This window comes from Danio rerio, chromosome 9 (assembly GCF_049306965.1).
Source record: "Danio rerio strain Tuebingen ecotype United States chromosome 9, GRCz12tu, whole genome shotgun sequence".
Classification (NCBI taxonomy): Eukaryota; Metazoa; Chordata; class Actinopteri; order Cypriniformes; family Danionidae; genus Danio; species Danio rerio.
The window spans coordinates 9,197,053-9,218,632 of record NC_133184.1 but is presented as its reverse complement, the minus strand read 5'-3'; the positions used below and the strand labels follow the sequence as shown (position 1 = coordinate 9,218,632).

At 38.1% G+C, this 21,580-nt stretch overlaps 1 protein-coding gene across 3 annotated transcripts; it reads right to left on the bottom strand.

Moving 5' to 3' along the window:
- Window positions 1-10,160: 10,160 nt before the first annotated feature.
- On the bottom strand, window positions 10,161-19,977 carry sik1 (salt-inducible kinase 1). Of its 3 annotated transcripts, none has more exons than XR_012384940.1 (14): window positions 19,769-19,977; window positions 19,121-19,321; window positions 18,854-18,970; window positions 16,709-16,772; window positions 16,105-16,266; window positions 15,719-15,843; window positions 15,468-15,591; window positions 15,164-15,384; window positions 14,617-14,766; window positions 14,413-14,523; window positions 13,829-14,136; window positions 13,490-13,744; window positions 13,160-13,385; window positions 10,161-13,070 (listed from the first exon to the last, which is right to left on the bottom strand). XR_012384940.1 is itself a non-coding variant. In XM_005167449.5 (14 exons), the coding sequence occupies exons 2-14, from the start codon at window positions 19,271-19,273 to the stop codon at window positions 12,605-12,607; spliced, it is 2,403 nt and encodes an 800-aa protein (XP_005167506.1). In that variant the 5' UTR covers window positions 19,274-19,321; window positions 19,769-19,977; the 3' UTR covers window positions 10,161-12,604. The 3 variants fall into 3 exon arrangements, 2 of the variants coding, with proteins under 2 accessions (XP_005167506.1, NP_001119855.1); XM_005167449.5 differs by having other exon boundaries at window positions 13,829-14,057; NM_001126383.1 differs by lacking the exon at window positions 19,769-19,977 and having other exon boundaries at window positions 13,829-14,057; window positions 18,854-18,999; window positions 19,117-19,273.
- Between the last annotated feature and the right edge of the window lie 1,603 nt (window positions 19,978-21,580).

Below are 21,580 nucleotides of genomic sequence, written 5' to 3'. Positions count from 1 at the left end.
CAAACTGGTTGTGGCAGGAAAGCCCTCCACAAGGAGGTAAGCAGTCAGCCAGTAAGCGCCAAAAGGAACGGCGTCATACCGCGCAGTAGAATTCGCTTTAAAAAATTAAATGCAGCCATACGTACCACCGGCTACATAATTCGCGGCCACCAGAAACGTCCACGGGACTATGTTTTCAGAATGAGCCTTTGTTGAATCTGCTGGTATATGAACTACAAGGTCCAGTCATGCACCCTACACACACACACCTTTCCAGATCACAATTGATTATACTGACACAGCTGGGAGCTGCTCAAAGACTGATTAGACAGACTTTAAATACAGCACACACACACACACACCTCAGGTCTGAATCTTGTTATACGTTACTGTGAACATTAAGACTCGTTTCCCTTGCCTAGTCTTATCGTGTACCGATCTTTGCTTTGTTTTGTTTGTTTGTTCATGTCTGCTGCCTGCCTTTGACCATACGCCTGCTAATACAGGATTGCCTGTATACATCTGTTTGTTCCTGTGTTCACTGTTGCACGCCTGACCATTTTTCACATATTAAACCTGCGTTTGGATTCACACTACCTTTGTCAGGGTCCCATTCACAGTACATACATATTAGTGAAGACCACTTAAGTGGGACCTACTAAACTATTTCCAATCTATCTTCTGTTAACATTTTTTTTTTTCTTAAATATTTTCTTTTACTGTTCAGTATTTTATCAAGGTGTTAGCCAAACTTTTGGAATTTAACAAAACCCTCTCTATACAGAATATTTATAAGTCATCAATGATAACATTCGTAATTACAGTAATAACTGCATTAATCTGCTGTCAACAGCTTAAGCCTTCATTACTAGCTCTAAAATGACACTTTAGGAATGAGTCACATAAGCTTAAGATGAGTGTATGAAAGTCCTACACACACACACACAAAAAAGATGTTTTAAGAAAAAAAATACCTGACTAAAGTTTTAATCAAAACAATTTCTTAAGGTAAGGTGACTCAATAAGTACGATAATTGACTTTGATAATGCATACCCAAGGCATTCTCACTCTGCTTTGCATTGTCACCCCATGAGGAGTGCAGTATTTTCTAACAAGTCAATAGCCATCGGGGAGACGTGGTGGCACATTAGGTAGTGCTGTCCCCTCACAGCAAGAAGGTTAATGGTTCGAGCCTCGGCTGGGTCAGTTGACGTTTCTGTGTGGAGTTTTCCCCGCGTTCACATGGGTTTCCTCTGGGTGCTCCGGTTTCCCCCACAGTCCAAAGACATGCGGTACTGGTGAATTGGGTAGGCTAAATTGTCCGTAGTGTATGAGTGTGAATGGGTGTGTATGGGTGTTTCCCAGAGATGCGTTGCATCTGGAAGGGTATCCGCCGGTTTATTCCCAGATTAATAAAGGGACTACGCTGAAAAGAAAATGAATGAATGAATCAATCAATCAATAGTCATCATCAGTTATTCCTTCACTCAAAAAATGACATTTGCTGTTTGTTCAAACTACTTAATTAAAATCAGCTGAAACAACACAATTCTTGATGTGTGTTAAGGGGAAGAGCTTCATTTTGTTAAAATGTTCAATCCTCTTAAATTTGTGAAAATTAAGTTTTCTTAATCCTTTATGTTGTCCCATTACAAATTGATTGTTTGGAACCGAGCATTTTTACAGTGTTATTTACTTTAGCCAATAATACAAATAAACACAACAAGATAAGATTTGTAATATAGTGGATTAGACCCTGTGCCACTTATTTTGGCCATTCCTCCACACACAAAAGCAGACCCTTTTTTCAGGCTTCTGATTGGCCAACATGTTTTTTTTAACCATGCACATACCTGCCAACACTCCAGTTTTTTCCAGGAGTCCCGTATTTCACATCCAAATCTTGCCATACTCCCATCGTTTTATTGCTTCTGTTAAACTCCCGTCATTTTTGTATGGTTTAGTTACAAAAAAAATACCTTGTTTGTCAAGTTTCCAGATCTTATATTAAGCTCATGTACTGTGTTTACAAAACTCAGTTTACAAAAAATATCTTGTGCCACTTGTCCAAATGATCAAGTCAAGTTATTGTTTGTTGCTCTTATAACTGGGATCGACCACAAGACTTGTCAGTTAGTGTACATTTTTGTTGCTTACTACATAATTTCTATAATGCTTGATAGTTTTAGCATTAATGACTTCAGTGTTGTTTAAACTGTACAAAAAAATATGTACAGTTGCGAGAAAAAGTATGTGAACCCTTTGGGACTACTTGAATTTCGGTATAAATTTCACACAAAAAAAATGTGTTCTCATCTTCATATAAGTCATAACAATAGAAAAACACAGTATGCTTAAACTAACACCATACAAATATGATTTTTAATGTTTTTATTGAACACAAGATGTACACATTCACAGTGCATGGTGGGAAAAGTGTGTGAACCTTTGGGTTTATTAACTGGTTGACCCTCCTTTGGCTGCATTAACCTCAACCAAGCCTTTCCTGACCTGCACATCAGACCTGCACAACGGTCAGGAGGGAATTTGGACCATTTCTCTAAACAAAACTGTTTGGTCACACTTTATTTTGATGATCCGTTTGTTGAATTTAAGTTACATTGCATCTACATGCCAACTAATTCTCATTTGATTATAAGTAGACTGCTTGGTTAGGGTTAGTGTGGGTTTACATGCAGGGCCGGAGTGGGACTCTTTTTCAGCCCTGGAGTTTCAAGCCTCAGACCGGCCCACTTAGTTCACCACTGACTATATTAAAATAAGGTTATTTCCAATTCAGTTTCTAATTACACTATCACGTCTTTTTTTGAGAAAACAGCTCTTTTAGAACTTCAAATGTTCAACAACCATTACAGTATTATGTCTTAACAATAAAAATGAAAAAAAAAAAAAAAATTGTTACTCAGACAAGGACCGAACCCAGGTTGGCCACGTCATTATCTAATCGTACTAACCACTGTACCACAACAGCTGTACGGTGAAAGGTGACTTATCTAGTTATATCATCATTAACCTGCAGGCTGCATCCTGCTCACGAGGCTATGAGAAAATAGATAAAAAGAGCAGAGCTGCGGTAAAATAATGAATAAGAAGGCTGTGGTCAAGTAAATAAATAAATTATTTTTAAAAAGTGTGACTGCTGAGAGCAACAGATTCTGGAACTAGGGACACCGGCCCTCGCGGCCAAAAAACGGACCGGCCCACCGGAAATTCTCCCGGTCCTCCCGATTAGCCAATCCGGGCCTGTTTACATGTACTTGGAAAGATTCTTATAGTCAGTTAAATGTCAGTATCATCAGATATTAAGCAGACAATCTACTAATACTTAAATGTACCATCAAAATAAAGTGTTACCAACTGTTTCAGTTCAGCAATATTCTTAAGATGTTTGGTGTGAATTGCTCTCTTGTGGTCATGGCACAGCATCTCAATTGGCTTGAGATCAGGACCCTGGCTGGGTCAATCCAGAAGGTTTATTTCTTTTGTTAAAGCCATTCTGTTGTTGATTTATTTATATGCTTTGAGTTGTTGTCCTGTTGAATCAACTTAAAGACAGATGGTCTTTAAGTTTTCCTGCTAATGACTTCTCTTGGCATGAAATGTTCTATTGTTGTGACAGATTAAGATCAGAACACAATTTCTGTCTAATTTATGCAGAAGTACAAGTAATCCCAAAGGGTTCACATGTTTTTTTTATTTCAACTGTACATGTGGACATGGTCTTTACAGTAAATATCTTCAAATATCACATAGTCTGGCAGCACGGTGGCTCACAGCAAGAAGGTCGCTGGTTCGAGTCCTGGATGGACCAGTTGACATTTCTGTGTGAAATTTGCATGTTCTCCCCGTTTCGCGTAGGTTTCCTCTGGGTGCTCCAGTTTCCCCCCACAGTCCAAAGACATGTGCTATAGGACACTCATAAGTGTATGAGTGTGAATGTGAGAGTGTATGGGTGTTTCCCACTACTGGGTTGCAGTTAGAAGGGCATCCACTGTGTTCATTCCCCTTTGGCAACCCCTGATAAATAAGTCACTAAGCCAAAGGAAAATGAATGAATCACACAGACTGTTTATTCTTACTTATATGAACAACCAAGAACAGTCTGAAACTACTTTTATGAGCCTCTTAAGATAACTGGATGAATTGTTTTCTCAGAGCTTTCAGTCAGGAGCTGCTAACAGCTAGTCTCCCAGAACTGCACTACACGACCTCTGACAGATTCAACTCATCTCTCGCTCATACTTATCTCAGCTTACAATCTTGGCTACGGCACGTCCCAAAGGGGATAGACAGAGCAAGCACACTACCAAAATACTTCTGACTTACCATACACTCCACTACTGCACTCTATAACCCATGTCATGTTATTACGGCCACGTGTTTGTCTTATTAAACGCAGCTACTTTAAACCGATACTCTTCATATGCTATCGAACGTCTCAAGAGAACTGTCAAGTGTTCAGCAATAAACACATTCCTCCTCATTTGGATTGTTTATGATGTAATTCAGAGAGAAAAACCTAGGTACTTTTTAGAAATTTTTAAGTATTCAAACTAATTATTCCCTGTTAAATAAATTTATGATCCACACTGGGTATACATCACCTGACAAAAGTCTTGCCATCTATACAAGTTTTAGCAACAACAAATAATAACTTGACTTCTAGTTGATCATTTGGTATCAGAAGTGGCTAATATGAAAAGGCCTCAAGATTACGATTATTTCACCAAAATACAATATGATAATCCATTGATTTTTCATTACTTAATTAGGAGAGTAAGGTCTGACTTTGCTTTGACAAAAGTCTTGTCACTTAACCAAAATAATGTACATTATAGAATATAAAGTCATGGTTCAGTGGAAATAGAATGAATATTGTGTATGACTCCTATGAGCTTAGGACTGCATCCATACATCTCTGCAATGACTCAAATAACTTATTAATAAAGTTATCTGGAATGATGGGTTCTTGCAGGACTTCCAGAGTTCTTCAAGATTCTTCGGATTCATCTTCAATGCCTCCTCCTTCATCTTACCCCAGACATGCTCAACAATGTTTATGTCTGGTGACTGGGCTGGCCAATCCTGGAGCAACTTGACCTTCTTTGCTTTCAGGAGCTCTGATGTGGGGGTTGAAGAATGGGGAGCGCTATCCTGCTGAAGAATTTGCCCTCTCCTGTGGTTTGTAATGTAATGGGCAGCATAAATGTCCTGATACCTCAGGCTGTTGCACTCTGCAGATCTCTCGCATGCCCCCATACTGAATATAACCCCAAACCATGATTTTTCCTTTACCAAACTTGACTGATTCCTGTGAGAATCTCGGGTCTATGTGGGTTCCAATAGGTCTTCTGCAGGATTTGTGATGCAGTTCAAGACATGATTCATCTGAAAAATCTATCTTCTGCCACTTTTCCAAATGATCAAGTCAAGTTATTATTTGTTACAAGACTTGTCAGTTAGTCTACATTTTTGTTGCTTACTACAAAATTTCTATGATGCTTCATAGTTTTAGCATTAATGACTTCAGTGTTGTTTATTTAATGTTTTCAGTGTTTATGTTGTAGTTCAATAGTTCAATCTGAGTGCATTTGTACCTTTGACTAGATTACTTTACATAACACTTTTACATAATATTAATAAAGCTAATTATAATTTCTAGTATATTTAATTGTAAGTTTCAAAATTATGTCTTTAAACATCACGAGGCTTTTGCTTGGCTTTAAAACTGTCAACTTTTAGTTTAAATCAGGGGCAGAACTTTTTTTTTTTTTTCAACTCAACCATTCATTTTGCACACCCTCAAACTGTTGTATAAACAAGATTTTGTTATGCAATATGGCTGTTATATCAACAGTTATATCAACAGGGCAGACCCCTTTGGCAGATATTTGTTGATGTTTTAAGAAAGCAGTCCCCCAGGCTACGATTACATGACAATAATGTGCTAAATTAGGTTTACTTGTGTGGACAGATGGTAACATTGTCAAAGATGAACCACTTCACACCAATTCAAGAAAACAACTAGGTTGTTTAGATTGTAAACAAAAGTATATGGTTCTGTAGTCAATCATTATTATTTTTTATTTAATTAAAAAAAAAAAATTTTGGTTGTCAAATAGTCACTTGTGCCTATAAAAGGAAAATATAAATGTAAATGTGAGATATACACTGTAAGAAAATGATAGAAAATTGTTATTTTTTTATAATTCTAGCAACCACATCTGCCATTTTAGCTTATTTTTATAGTTAAAACTACTCTACAAACCAAAAAAAAAAATAAACTGCTATTTTTTACGGTAAACTATTTCATATAGACTAATTTATTGATGTACTACCATCCACACATCATGTCCTCTGTTACACAGACAAAAACCATAACCATAAACATATTGGTGATAAGAAAGTCATAATTAACCAAAGCTCAGATCACAAAACCTTTCCCACAAGCAGAGAAACATACTACATAGAAGGCGCTCAATGTCATTCACACTACTTTAAAAGTTTAAGTAATAGAATATACATTATTTACAGCATTACATGTAACATGAAAGTCTAAGGTACTGATGAGAAAAACCTAAAAAGGATCATTAACGTCAACAAAACAGAATAAAATGCGAAGTGTCATGTAAGGAACTCTGGGAAACTCAATATACAGTTATTTACAGTCAGTGTTGGGCAAACTACATGTAAAACGTAGTGAGCTAAGCTATTAGCTACTCTACTTGTAGATTAAATTGTAGATTAACTACACTAAAAGCAACCCCCTGGTTAATGTAGCAAGCTAAGCTAAAAGCTACATGGCAAAAGTAGCTTAGCTACATCTAAGCTATTTTTACAATTTTCATTTTTAAATCGAAGCAACTTAAATCCAAGTCAATCATATCTTATAGATCAATAAAACTGTAAATGAAACATATGAGGCAGAATAGTTCTGTTCAGTTTTTTACTGTAAACAATATGCTGTACTAAACAAAAACACATTATAAAAAAATACACATTTAAAATACCATAGTAATTTATAGTAAAGGGAAATATTTTGCAATAAGCATTATAGTGTAGGCTATATATATTCATTCAGTCATTTTCTTTTCGGCTTAGTCCCTTTTTGTGTGTGTTTGTGTGTGTTTGTGTGTGTGTGTATGTATATATATGTATGTATATATATATATGTGTGTGTGTGTGTGTGTGTGTGTGTGTGTGTGTGTGTGTGTGTGTGTGTGTGTGTGTGTGTGTGTGTGTGAGTGAATTTTTTTACACAAACACACATACAAAAAAAAGTTTTTTTTTTTTTGTTTTTTTTTAAGAAATTAAGTTATTGCATAGTAACACGTACTTTTCAAGGTATGGTCACGAGGAATCCAGCTTCAGAAATAACTCCTCTCCCATCAAGCATCCATCATCTTTCCATCAAGCAAGTTTCACAAGAGGTGGCAGTAACGCACCAAAAACTTTGGCTCCGTGAATGTCGGTGCCGTTGCTTATTGATCTGCGACTGGTAAATGTAGCTTGTGTGGACGCTACTGCACTACTTGACTAATAAAATAGCTTCGTTACTGAAAATCGATTTGATTTAGAAAGTAGAAACGCTACCTCCATGAATGACAAATATAGTTAAGCTAGTAGCATCACTACTTGTAGCGACGCTACTGCCCAACACTGTTTACAGCATAAAAGAAACTTAATGTTAACCAATATTTTACTGTAGGAATTTTACAGGGTTTTTACCATTGAAATAAAAGCATTTTTTTCTTACTGTAAAAGACAGGAGTCACCGACCCTGCTCCCGAGAGCTACCTTCCTGCAGAATTCAGCTACAACCCTAATCAAACACACCTGAACCAATTAATTAGGATCTGAAGCAGCACTTGATAATTACAGACAGGTGTGTTTAGTCAGGGTTGCAACTGAAATCTGAAGGAAGGTGGCTCTCCAGGAACAGGGTTGGTGACATTTTCTCAAAATTGTGTTTTGTACTTTGACAAAACATTTTAAATACTGTTTAGATCCTCAAAATCTTGTTATTGGGTGGCCAAAACACAAAGTTTTTTCAGGTTTTAGATAACGATAACGTTCTTTAATCAAGGATCCCTTTACAAACACCTGGGATGAACTCGTAGTAGAACAGAACTGACGTCTCTTCCTGGTAAGTGCTGTTAGTTAGCCCGCATCATGAGATCAGCAGTCTAGCTATGATTTCAGAGACATCTGCACACACAGAGAGATATTTCAGGCGGATTCATCAATCACAGTGTATGTGACAGAAGACCTGACAGGCTGTGAGCAGGCGTTGGAGCTTATAGGTTGGTTCAGGGCATCCGGTCAGAATGATTGGCATGGACCGCTGGCTTCATGAGCGTGGAATTCCCAGCGCAGATCAATCCGAGCCCTGTGGGCACACAGCCACTCGCTCGCTTGCAGCGGCATGGCCACACTGGAATGTGTTTACATGTGCTTCATCCTCCACTGTACCTGTGATCCGCTCCGCAGAAACTGTCACAGCAGATTATATATCATGGACAGTTGGCCATCAAGCTGATTTTGGCTTCTGTTGGTGGAGTTTTTACGGTCTGTGTGGACAAAACTAAATTGTCATCTTATTTAGTAAAGTACAATTACAAAAGTGTTAATATTACAAGTACAAAGGCATTAATATTAGCTTAGATTTAGGTCACCAGCATCTAAGGACAATGTTTTTTTGACTTCCGATAATGAAGTGAAATAACTAATTTCTATTGACTGATTTATTTGATCTTTGCCCTGATGACAGTTAAATTATATTTTACTAGATATTTTTTAAGACACTTTCTATACAGCTTAAAGTGAGATTTAAAGGCTTAACTAGGTTAATTAGGTTAACTAGACAAGTTAGGGTAATTAGGCAAGTTATTGTATAACAATTGTTTGTTCTGTATACTATAGAAAAAATACATAGCTTAAAGGGGCTAATGATTTTGGCCTTAAAATGGTTTTTTTAAAAAAACTGAAAACTGTTTTTATTCTAGCCAAAATAAAACAAATAAGACTTTCTCCAGAATAAAAAAAACATTATCAGACATACTGTAAAAATGTCTTTGCTCGGTTGGTCATATTTTGGGAAATACTTAAAAAAAAAAATTGGAAAAGGGATCTAATAATTCTGACTTTAACTGTATATTGTTAAGAGAAAACGTGAAAAGTTTTACAAAATATGGAATCTCTTTGTAGGATTCCTGAAAGAAGCTAAAACTAATCTTTTGTCTGTATAACTTGTATCTTGTCACTTGCTATCGATATACCATAGTTTTGATAACTGTATCCTATGTGTATACATGCATTTATTTATTTATTTGTCATTTCTTTTAATGTTATTTATTTTACATTTGTGTATATTTGGTTTTGTTTTCTTTAGTACATGTTAAGAGTTCCTAAAATCAGTAAAGACAGTATTTTAAGAGTGTGTTTTAACTTTGGAAGCATGTGAGTAGCAATATTCATTTTAAAATGGCAAAGCAATATGTAAAATGACAATGCATTTGTGCATTTCAATTTGCACTCTCCATGACAAACGTGCAGACCTTCGTGCAAAATGAAAATTAAATTATATCATTTACATTCCCTACCACAGTTTTACAATGTAAATTACTTAACCATTTTATTGCTAAGTATAAGTTGGGAAATGTAATTGAAAATGTAATATACAAATTGAATTGGATGAATGTAAGACACAAACTGAATTAGAAAAATTATTAGAAAAAAGTCTTTATTAGTTGATTTATTATTAGTTATTTAGGAATGTTTAATTTATTTAATTTGATAATTTTCTGTTTATCATTTTCTGTGTGTAATTTTGCAATCCAACGATCAAATACAGAAAATCCTAATTTGATAAATGTGTTTAAAAATATTTTGATTTGGAAAAATATGCCCCATAAAATACTTTATATTTTAGAATGCTTTTAGAACTCAATGAAAAATTACACACAACCAAGGTTGACTAGGAAGCAATAGTCATTAACTTTACAATGAAAGATAATTTAACTCAAATAGGATGTTTTTAAAGAATAGACAACAAAAAAGGCAATAAGAAAACATTATTATTATTTTTTGACTCAAGTAGTTTTTTTTACAGTGGGGAAGCAGAATAATATGGGGAAAGACATGACTAAAGACACCGAAATTAATTTCAATAGGTAAATTTTTATTCAAATAAATAGCCACATAAATAAAACTCTCATATACTTTCACACAACCATGTACAATCACACGTACAGCAAGCAAGCATATCAGGGAAATACAATCAAATAATAATAATTATTAAAAAAAAATCAAAGTGAACAAAATCTTTACAATTCAGCATTAAAACACGGTGTTTCAAAAGTAACTACAGACTCATCTATACCTGCAGTGGAAACAAACACTATTTTCTAAAGCAACTGTCATCATAAAGTGCATTATTGTCAAAACGAATGAAATGAAGGTATAAAATGGGGTCTTCGAACTAACAAAAGCATAAAATACACACATTCGCAGCTTTCTGGTATCCTAAAAACAAAAATAACCACCATTGGTTTTGTTCAGACAAAGGCACAAGTTTTGGTGGTGGGGAAAAGGTTAACACTGTTTTTTATATTACCTTCAATAGCTTTACCTTCTCCTGCACTGGTTTCAAACACTGTTGTTTTATCACCCAATTTGGAAACAACACAGTACAGTTTATTTTCTAAACTACTAGAAACGATTGCACAAATATGTCAAATTCACAAAAGACAGACATGCGACAGGATCAATTAGGGCTATAAAAAACAGTGCTTCAAGCAAATGACGGAGCTTCATCAATGGTAACACAATATCATTTCATATAAATAGCACACAAACCCAGAAACACTTCTGAAATCTACTTCTAGCACCTAGATTGTAGGCTACAAAAAAAAATTAAAATTCTAAAATGGATTCTATTGCTACAAGACATCTTCAGCTATGTGTGTGCGGCACAAGTAACATTTACGAGTATGCAAAAGCTATCCTTTCAGAGAAAGGCAGAACTTATGCTTTCTTAAAATGATTGCTTATCAAATAATGGTTAACGAGAGGAGGCAGCTACTTCCTACATCTGAGCAACAAGACTGCTTCTGGGAGATTTGAACACGCTACAGTTTAATAAAATGAGAGGATTTGACCACTGTGGGTCTGTACAAAAAAAAAAAGAGTGTTGCTTTTGATCTTCCCCGTGCTCTCTCTTTGGCTTTTCCTGTTATTTTTCTAGTTTTGTCGTTCTACAAAGCCAGCCTGGAGGCAAAGGCAACCTGTGTCATGAAGAAAACAAGCTGTATAAAATGACCAGGCTCTTATTTTCTATGCTCATGCAGAATACATCATTAAAATATTCTCGTACGTACAATTGTATCAAAACAAAAAAAAAGGAAAAGAATGAAATAACGTCATCTGACATGAAGTACCTTTTGCTTTCCTACAACAGCTTACTCCCCTGGCTCTACATTTCAATGTGAAATATTGCACTATTCTCATATACTTTGTTCACGGTTTAAAAAGTCAAGCTAATTTACACCATTAATAAAGGTCAGATGTCTTAAGACATACTAGGCCCAACTTATTCTCATACAGTTTGTGTTGAGATACAGCCTTCTGAGTTGAATGAACAGTTATGGAGGAGGTAGTGAACTGATGAAAGAATCTTGAGAGACCAAAACTGAACAATTAGATCAGTTCTAAAATCACTAAAACATTGGTAGGTGCACATTTGTTTGATTACAATTGTTTAGTGTCTTTGTATGGATGTGACAAAACATGAAGCAGCATTTAAGTCATTGCCAGAGACAGTAAAAGCTCAAAGAGCTGGTCTAAGTGAGCACTATGCAGTGCCTCTTGTGCTTATGTCTAGCTTTTCTTTCATACTAAGGCGCCTCTTCGTTGCACACAAGTCATTGGAGGCATAGGATGGCTAGTATTGTGCACAATCAGACATCACAGATGAAATGAAAGTATTTTTTGATGGTTTTTGGAAGTTTGGGATAAGTCAGATACTGCATTATGTTTCACTAAATTCTAGAAAGGCAAAAGAAAAGCAATCAACTTTGGTCTTCTCTGGAGATGTGAAAAACAAACAAACAAAAGGACTTGAAAGGAAATCCTTGGAAAAAAATCTGTAAGGAAGACATCATTGTCCTATTTTCATACTTTTAAAAAAAGGATAAACAAGTGTCTCTGACATAATCTTTCACGATTGCAGAGGCCAGCTTTACATATGAGTGGACCCACTCTCAAATGGATGAAAACTCAAACTCTTCAGTTCCTTGTTTAGTACGACCTGTCCTTTATTGCTGTGTGGACAAGAGCACCTAGCAAGGGTCATGGGCTCAATGAAGAGGTTTGTTATTGCTTCTTTTTTTCTCTGGTCATTCCAACACATACAAACAAAGCTTTGGAATTGTGTGTCCAGAGAGAATATAACTGTCTCTCCTTTGCATTGGAAACCTTCTAAAAGCATCATCAAAATGAGATGCCTTCTGGCTCTGATGCTCAACACCATTGTCAATTGGTTCACTCTAGACTCTAGATTGGTAGAGAAAGAGTCAAACTTCTTCATCAAGGTCTTTACCTTCTTTACTTGACCATGACACAGTTGCTGAGTTGTTGTTTTTGACTGGCACAAATCAGCTCCTGGACATTAGGCTCGGGTTCTGTGCTGGTGCTCAGGCTCCAACTGCCTGGGTGGGGCAGGAGAGAGAAAGGCCCCTGGGATGGGAGGTTGGGCTGGATCTGCAGGTGCTGTGGGGACTGAGGGTGGAGATGTGAACGTTGGCTGATGTGCAGACGTGCCTCCAGCAGATGGGCAGCAGATGCCACTGGAGATAGCGATGAGGAAGAGGAGTCGAAAGACTGCTGTTGTTGCCACAGGTTGTGCTGGAAGGCGATGGAGGTCTTCTGGCATGGAGGGAGAATTGCTTGAGTTGGGGGGTTGGAAAACAGAGCAGCAGGAGCAAAGAGATTGTTGGAGGGAGGAGATGAAGGGTGAGACTGTGAGAGAAATTGGACTTGGGGTTGAGGCTGGTGCTGAATCTGCAGCATTCTGAAAGATGAAAGAAGAACAGAGTTTAGGTACATTGCAAAAATGTATCTAAGTGTTTGGATGTCTGCTTTGAACAGATTTTTTCTTACCTCTGCTGGTGCAGAACTTCCTCCAACATGCTACGGCGTTCACGGGGCCCACTAGAACTCTGGAGGCTTGAGGGAGGGCACATAGTTGGACCAAGCGACCCTCGGCTGCCTCTGGAGCATGAAGACGGTGGGCACACTTGTCGGGCCAAACCTTTGATTTTGTTTAACCCCAGTAAGCCTTTCGCACGAGTGTTCTTCCTCAGCTGCTGTCTGAATGCTTTTAGACCTAAAGAAATTTTCACAGACTGGTCAGAACCAATTTAGATATTTGGTCTATAATAAGTCTGTGAGTTGATTGTATTAACTGTGTCTTTGAAGTAAAAATCTCACCCTGTGTAAGGGAGGTATCTGATGCTCTACGGCCCTCTTGGAAGCTGGCTGCAAGCATGCTCCCTTGGTTCTGCAAAAGCAAGTTGGAGGAAAGAGCAAGGGGTGTCCCAGCAGGGCCTAAGGCCCCAGGTCCAGTACCGGAGATGAGAAGAGAGGAAAAATCCCCTACAACTGGGGAGAGAGGTGGGTTGGTGTTTGAGGAGGACTTCAGACAGCTGTCAGAAGATGCACCATCTGAGGGGCTAACCACGATACCTAAGAGAGGATGATGCATGCAGTTAACAACCAGATACCTGAACTAAACACTTCAGGTCAACATTTTAGTAACACTACACTTACAGGGTGGACTGCACTGGTGGAATCTACTGGTGGAGACCTCTGCAAGTGTGTGTCTTCGGGAGGTGGTGCTTGGCAGATGGGGTGGCTGAACCTGCAGGATACCCTCTTCTTCCTCTAGGTCATGAGGTCGCACCTCCTCGCTAATGGTGGTCTCCAGCAGGCTGTTTGGGGAGATAGATCTGTTCCACAGGAGTCCATTCAGGCTGGCTTCCACTGGGCACACCACGCGCTGAGGAAGGGAGGGAGGCATTCACATTAGCCACTGCCTGTCTCTAATGGAGGAGGGGGATTGGGGGAGCACTGCATATCTGCAATATGAAACAGGAAAGCGAGTCTATTTACTAAGCAACTAGGAAGAAAGGGGTCTAAAGCAAGGAATGGGCAAGTCTGACCCTTGAGGTTTCGAGCACAGTTGCAGAGTTTAGCTCCAAGCCTAATCAAATACGGTTATCCTGACAACCTTGATTAGCTTGTTCAGGTATGTTTGATCTGAGATGAAGCTAAACCTTCCATGGACCACAAAAGTCAGAGTTGCCTGTCCATAGTCTAGAGAGGAATTAGGTTAAACTAAAAGAAATACTGACCTGAAATAGACCTCCTTGTTCACATTCCATCTCTGAATGGATAGGAGCATTCACCTTGGTGGCGACAGGGAAGGCAGAGTTTCTGAAGCTGTCAGATGACTCCATGATCACCTTGAAAATGAGATGGACAGAGGAAGAGCAGAGTTAGCAGGCAGATATTTCATCTCAAACAGTAGATGATCTTGGCCTCACTTTGACACTCACCTCTGGGGTGGAGGAATCAGACGCTGTCCTCGACCTCTGATTCCAGGCCCCACATTGACGGCTAATCTGTTGGCTGCGGTGCTCCTTCACTCTTTCGAGCAGCAGGTAATAGATAGCTGAGAAGTGATTGTAGCTGCTGTTCTGGAGAGACTGTGGAGGGAATTGAAAAACTGTTTTAGACACAGTAGCCATACTGCGCTTCACATTAACAGGTGTAATGAAACTCAGGCAGTGTGCGTCAAGAATTAACTTCTTAAAGGATTTTAGTGAAAGCTTAAAGCAACACAGCATGACAGCTTTCAAAACAGATGCTACTGTGTTTATCCTTTCGATGCCAACTAAGGAGAATGTTTAAAGCTGCGGGTAGCTGGAAAGGGTGTTGTTTATATTCTTAGGTGACAAATTGACAATTCAATTCTTTGAACAACATCTATTAACCCTTGATCTAGCAAACAAGCCATTCCCGGCTGGAAATAACTGCTTATACTATTTGTAATATACAACCTGTCTCTATACTCCCATTGCACCATATGCCACATTTTCTCACCTCCACAGTCCTCTGCCGGTCAATGCCAAGGGTCTGCATGATACCCAAGACGGGTTCACTGTAGTCTCCCAGGTTGGAGTTGTAGTCGGTAAGGGAAAGGGAAAGGGTCTGGTGGGGTGCACTGGGATCTGCAAGCATCCAGCGGTGCTGCTTGATCTGAGCGATGGTGATTCTCTTGGCTGGATCAACAACCAGCATCTTACGAATGAGATTTTCACAGTCTGGACAAAGAAACAGGGAGGTCTCAGTTAATAATAGGTTTTACACAATTAGATAGATGAATAGAAGGAGTGTAGAATTATACCTTGTGACATGAAGAATGGTATTCTGAAGCGGCCCTCCGTCACTCTTTGTCTCAGAGCTGGAAGACTGTCCCCATCAAAGGGCAGTGACCCACACACCAGCACATACAGAACCACGCCTAAACTCTGTGAAAGATATTTAGAGCATGTGTTAGATTTACATTTGTCCTAGCATTTGCAAGGCAGAAAAGAACAACATTATCTATTATATTTTTTATAACATGTCATGTAAAAATGAAAATGATGAACATACCCAAATGTCTAACTGTGGCCCCTCATACTCTTTGCCCTCAAAGACCTCTGGGGCAGCATATGGAGGACTTCCACACCATGTGGAGAGAGGTTCCCCAGCATTATAGAAGTTTCCAAATCCAAAGTCTTGAAAAAATGAAACAGAAGTGAGTTCTTTGTTGACTATTCACTCATAAAACTACTTCAAATGGTGTGCATTCCTTAAAATAAAGTGTATAATGAATTATTTGAGTGCAGAGAAGCAGACTAATGTGATTACTTAATTTTATCACCAAACCTAATTGTAGATACAACAATTACTTTCTTTTTTAAGACCCTCACTCTAGTTTTGCACTGATGTATTTGAGAATGAAACACCAAAATGTAAAGCGTATTTTCGCTGCTCACCTGCAAGCTTGATGTTCATGTTGGCATCTAGCAGCAGGTTTTCAGTTTTGAGATCTCTGTGGACTATGTGGTGCCTATGACAGTAGTCCACCGCCGTCAGAATCTGCCAAAACTTCTTACGAGCCTCGTTTTCACTCATCCTTCCATTAGACGTCAGATAGTCTGTAAATAAGAGGACGACTTTAGAAAGGGAGGAGCCTTCACCTTACAAAGACCATATAAAGACCAATGCAAGCCTATGGTTTATCTGGGGAGACAGCCATTGTTTTTTTAAAGGCTGAGAATATGACAGGTGAAGAGATAGGGATATGTCGTGGTGTTTAAATCCCTAGGTGGTGAGGACAAGCAGAGGTACAGCAGCTTACCCCTTCATACAGTTACATAAAACTAGAAAATCCAACACCTGTCTTGCTCTATGCTCACTCACTGACTCACTGCTCTGACGGCAGTGTTGATCTAAATAATTCTCTCCCCGTCAGACCTCATTATCCACAACAGCTGGACAAGAGGTTTTGGGAGAGTCACGGACGTCAAACACAATAGACGCCTGTCAGTCTTTTTACAGATCACTTAGTCATTCATTTAGCAAAGTGTTTCCACTTACCAAACATTTCTCCGTTTTTTGCATACTCCGTCACGATGTACAGCATGTCTTTGGTCTCCATGACCTGTCAAGACAAAAACAATATCGAATTTAAAAAAATAATTATTACACTCATCTAATTATTATTATAATTACAGTCGATTTAAATCCTAATACTAAAAGATATGTGTTGTTTGATCATTTACTAATTACAGAACTACTTAAATTGGTTCATATACAATTTCAACCTCTTCTATACATTCATATACATATTTATTTAAATCTTGGCCATTGTCCATGAGCATTTTATCTCTCATAAACCAACCATCTGATCTTAATATCTTTTTCAAACCGCATTTTCTCTTTCAAGTGTGCAGTCAACCATTTCCTGAATTCACACACATGAACTCCACTGCTGCAGCCAATGACAGCTAAAACTTTATCTTCACCAACCCAGTTTTTTAAACCACAAAAACATGTTCACAAATAAGACAAAGGAACCACAATTTGGTAATTAATAGTCTAACAAATTATACAAAACAGGGTGTATTGTGTGTTCTCGCCCTTTATGGGAATGTCCTGTAAAATCCCGCCAAAGCCCTGAGGGAGAAATCCTAAACGCTGTATTTTGCGCCACCAGAAACAGTTGCACAACAGGTTCTGTGCTGTTCTCTTTTTTTTCTGTCGCTGAGAGAGAAAAAAAACCTGCGTAATCATCCAAACACTATTGACACTCAATACTTCAGGTCAGTGCCTAACACAACAAGTAATGACCCACGTATTCAACTCTGCGCAACAGCAGGAAAAGGGTCTTTATCTCCAGATAAACCAAAGACCTCAGTTAGTGTCAACCCAGAGGTGCCAATGAGGTCATCACTTCCTTAGAAACCCCGGCCTGCTCGGCCCACAGAGACGTCTCTCTCTCCGTCACTGCTACAGAGGGAGATGACTGAAGGAAACTAGTGATAGTTATAAAGAGAGTACGTCTAGGGCATTAAAAGGACTCTTTGTAAAAGAAGCAAGAGAATGGAAACAATTTGTCATGAAGGGTCATGGGTCACTACTTCCACATTTTTCATTTCAAGAGCTTTCTCCTTTAAATAAACAGCACTCCAGTTATGAAAGGAGAAGTACATTCGAGGTTATCTGACACTAAAGTGGGAACAAAACCAGTTGAATATCTAGGACTCTCACTGACACTGCAGTCCTCAGCATTATGATATGCTTTAATTAATCATTATGAAAGAGCGTACAGATGGTACATGCAGCTCATATCAAACTACAAATGCTCCAGCTCAGTTCCCAAAACTTCCGCCTCTCACAAATGTAAGGGGTCAGATTCAAAGCACTGAGGTGTGATGTTATTTCCAAGGATTTTAGTTCCTCGCAACCTTGCTTTGCAAATATAATCCGCCAAATCCGAACGAAACAAACTGAAATGCTACAGGCTATGAGAGAAAGAATGTGCTGACGCTTTTGCACCCTGTATTAGCCTGCCACTGTTTGCATGAGTCCTCGAGCCAAACTATGGTGACAAAACAAGCCTAGGGATCAAATCAGATTGTGCTTCTTAGAGATTTTTCCTCCTTACAGACAGCCAGCTTCACGTGACTCTGCAGCCACATTGCTCTCGATTTCCACCCGTGCTAATTAAGTCGGAGATTTACACCCTGTATCCTTCTGTCCAGAAACACTTTCTACTTCTCTGTCCCACACATCATTTTGATTGATTTTTCATTGTCAAGCACACATTTTGGAGACAAATTAGTCTGATATAACGGTAAACCATAAAAGCCAAGCAATTTAATTATTAATTACTTTAATTTCAAGTAACCCAACCTATAGTCAAATAAAGCAATTCCTGGTAGCCTGCCAAAATATTTAACAGTGCACTGAAGTGGCTAGATGCAACTGATAAAGTAACTTCGGGCTATTTATACATTGCATGCAATCCAGATGTACTTCCAGGGAAAAGCACCTCACCATATGCCTAACCAACACTTAAGACACTCACTCACTTCTAAACCACACTTTCTCAATGTCATCGAGCAAGCTTAAAATTAAATACACAAGAATCCCTCAATTTAACAGACATTAATCCAGGGATTTCATCGGGCTAGTCTTTGCAATTATGACATCATTCATTTTAAAAATCCCATCATTTACCTGATAGAGCTTTATGATGTGAGGGTGATTAAGCAGCTTCATAATCTGAACCTCCCTGTAGATCTTCTCCAAATTAGCAGAGTTCAGTCTTGTTTTATCAATTATTTTAATCGCAACCTGCATGAAAATGAAATAAAATGTGGTTACTTAATGCAGAATGTATTGTGCAGTACTGTTAATAATAATATTAATAATTTAATAAAAACAAAATAACAAATTTACAAATGATTTACAAATAGTATGCGTTGCATAATGCAAGAAACTTGCCTGTGTTTTCGTTACTTTGTGTCTGGCTAGTTTCACCACAGCAAAGTTCCCCTTGCCGAGGGTTCTGATGATCTCGTAGAAGCCGACTTGAAGAGGCCTCGCCTGGGCACAGCTTGAGTGAGAGCCCGTCCTGCTGTCCGTCATGATCACCATGATGCCGGTGTTTGTGTGTGCTTAAGCGCAGCGATACCTTTAAATGATCTGCAATAGACCAGAAACACGAAATTATAAACGTGCATGAATATTATGGAAGTTCATGAACATATTCAGAGGGAGAATAAAAATTATTATCTATTGATTCTCATAAACACATGCAATCCAATCACAAGCTTCACAAAACACGTATTGATTTATAAAGCAATCCCCTGATAAATCTAAACATTTATTTAAAATATATTAAAATACACTTTCAGCATTTTATTTTTTATATATGAAAATGAACTAACAAATAGTACAATACTATAAACTTCAGACTGAACACGAACAAGTAAACGCAGCGCGCACTGTTCACATATGTCCTTGAAATTCTGTCAGATGCCATTAAATCAAACAAATAAAAAAAAATATTGCTATACAATTACAAAGTCTACATATATGATTAATCAATAAAACAAATGAATATAAAAAACAAATATAAGCCGCTCTTACCTTTAACTCGCGAATAATTTCCACCTCCTTCCACAGCACAAATGGTTTTTACATTTGCATTTACAAGTCATTCCTCGTGCCAACCGTGAAGGAAACTTATGTTTGTTTGTTGGCTATCTTGATGATAATTCATATGTACAGCGATATACACTTTTGGCGGAGCGCGCGACTATGTACAAGGTGCCGCTCCGGCCAGTGCGCTTCTGCTGGCATGAGAGAAGCGCTGCTGGCTCCTGGTGTGTTCGGTGACTCCGCCTCCTCCCCCTCTGCTATAACAAACTGATACCCGCCTCATTAACGTCATACTCGCGTCAGAGCTCGGAGCGGAGCGGGGCGCGAGGCCGGGCGAGCGCACAAGGCACAAGTTGCCGGGCAACAGTGCGGGCTCGTCGTATGGTGACGCCAGTGCTGATGGAGGGGTTGCTTGGTGATGAGGCCGATGACGCCAGTGGCAGAGATGTGTCGCCGCTCTCAAGCTGTTGTGTGTGCTGTGTTGAGGCTCTCAGAGTCTCTGCTCCACCTGCTGGAAGGCATGCGGACTCTGAAGGCTTCATGAGGAAAAAAAACACAGAGCTATGATTCTAATGAGAGTGCATGTTTGCTTTGGAGAAATGGTGTAATAGAAATAGCCTACACCGTAAGAAAATGCTGGGTTCCACACAATTTCTTCAGGTTGTCACAACACAACTTAATCGTTTATACAAGTTTAAGTGGATTGAACATAAAACAATTAAGTTGTCACAAAAAACAACATAAGAACTGTATTGCTTTAACTCATTTTAAATAAGTAGTTTGAACAAGCATTAAAGTACTTTTTGAGTGTATGCATTAACCATTTTTATTTATTCATTCATTTACTTATTTATTTATTAATTTATTTATTTATTGTCAGCTGACATATCTGCACATGTTGTTAAAAGGGACTTGATTTATTCCTGCATTATGTGGAGTGTATGAGAAAACAGTTCAAACCTCTGCAGAAATGAGGAAATACATTCGTTTATGCATGTTTTAATGGCCCTAACTACTTGATGTCATACATAGAGCATAATTATATTAAACAGTTGGATATTAGTAAAGAAAGTAAATCACAAACTGACTTGAAGGAAGGATACTGAATTATTATTTTTTTTTGTACATTAGTAATTTACAAATACAGTGAAAACAGGCGACAAAAAATTCCAAGGATAATTTAAATATAAAACAATACACACAGAACAAAACAAAACAAATGGAAGACATTCACGAGACGATAAAAACAGACTCATAATAGCTTACAATAGACAGAGCAGTTGCATTTTTACAGCTTTAAGAGACTTCATTAAAAGAATTAGTTCGTTGACAAAATCCTTGATTAAAGGAGGGGATTTTGAAAGTTTGCATTTGTGGATAAAGAATTTACCATTTAAAATAATAACATTTACAAAATTGTACATTTTTTATCATCATTTTCAAAATAACAAATTAATTATTTTGCATTCAGTGTTGTCAACATATTTATATTTGAGCAGAATAATCAGAAAAGCTGTTTTTACAAAGTAATTGCACACTTTGATAATTGACAAATAAGTAATATAATAATTCCTAACCGTTTTAACAAAATGAACACAGGAAATCCTTGTATGTAAAGTGATTTGGAGTATGCATGACATCACACAGACATTCACACGCGTACGCGAACATACTATACACACTGTATACAGGCCTATATAAAGCCTGTGTGTGAACACTTGAGAACAGCTTGCTTGTGCTTCTGCAACTATGGTTTTAGACATGTATGCATATCTATAACTGCAATAACAATTCATATAT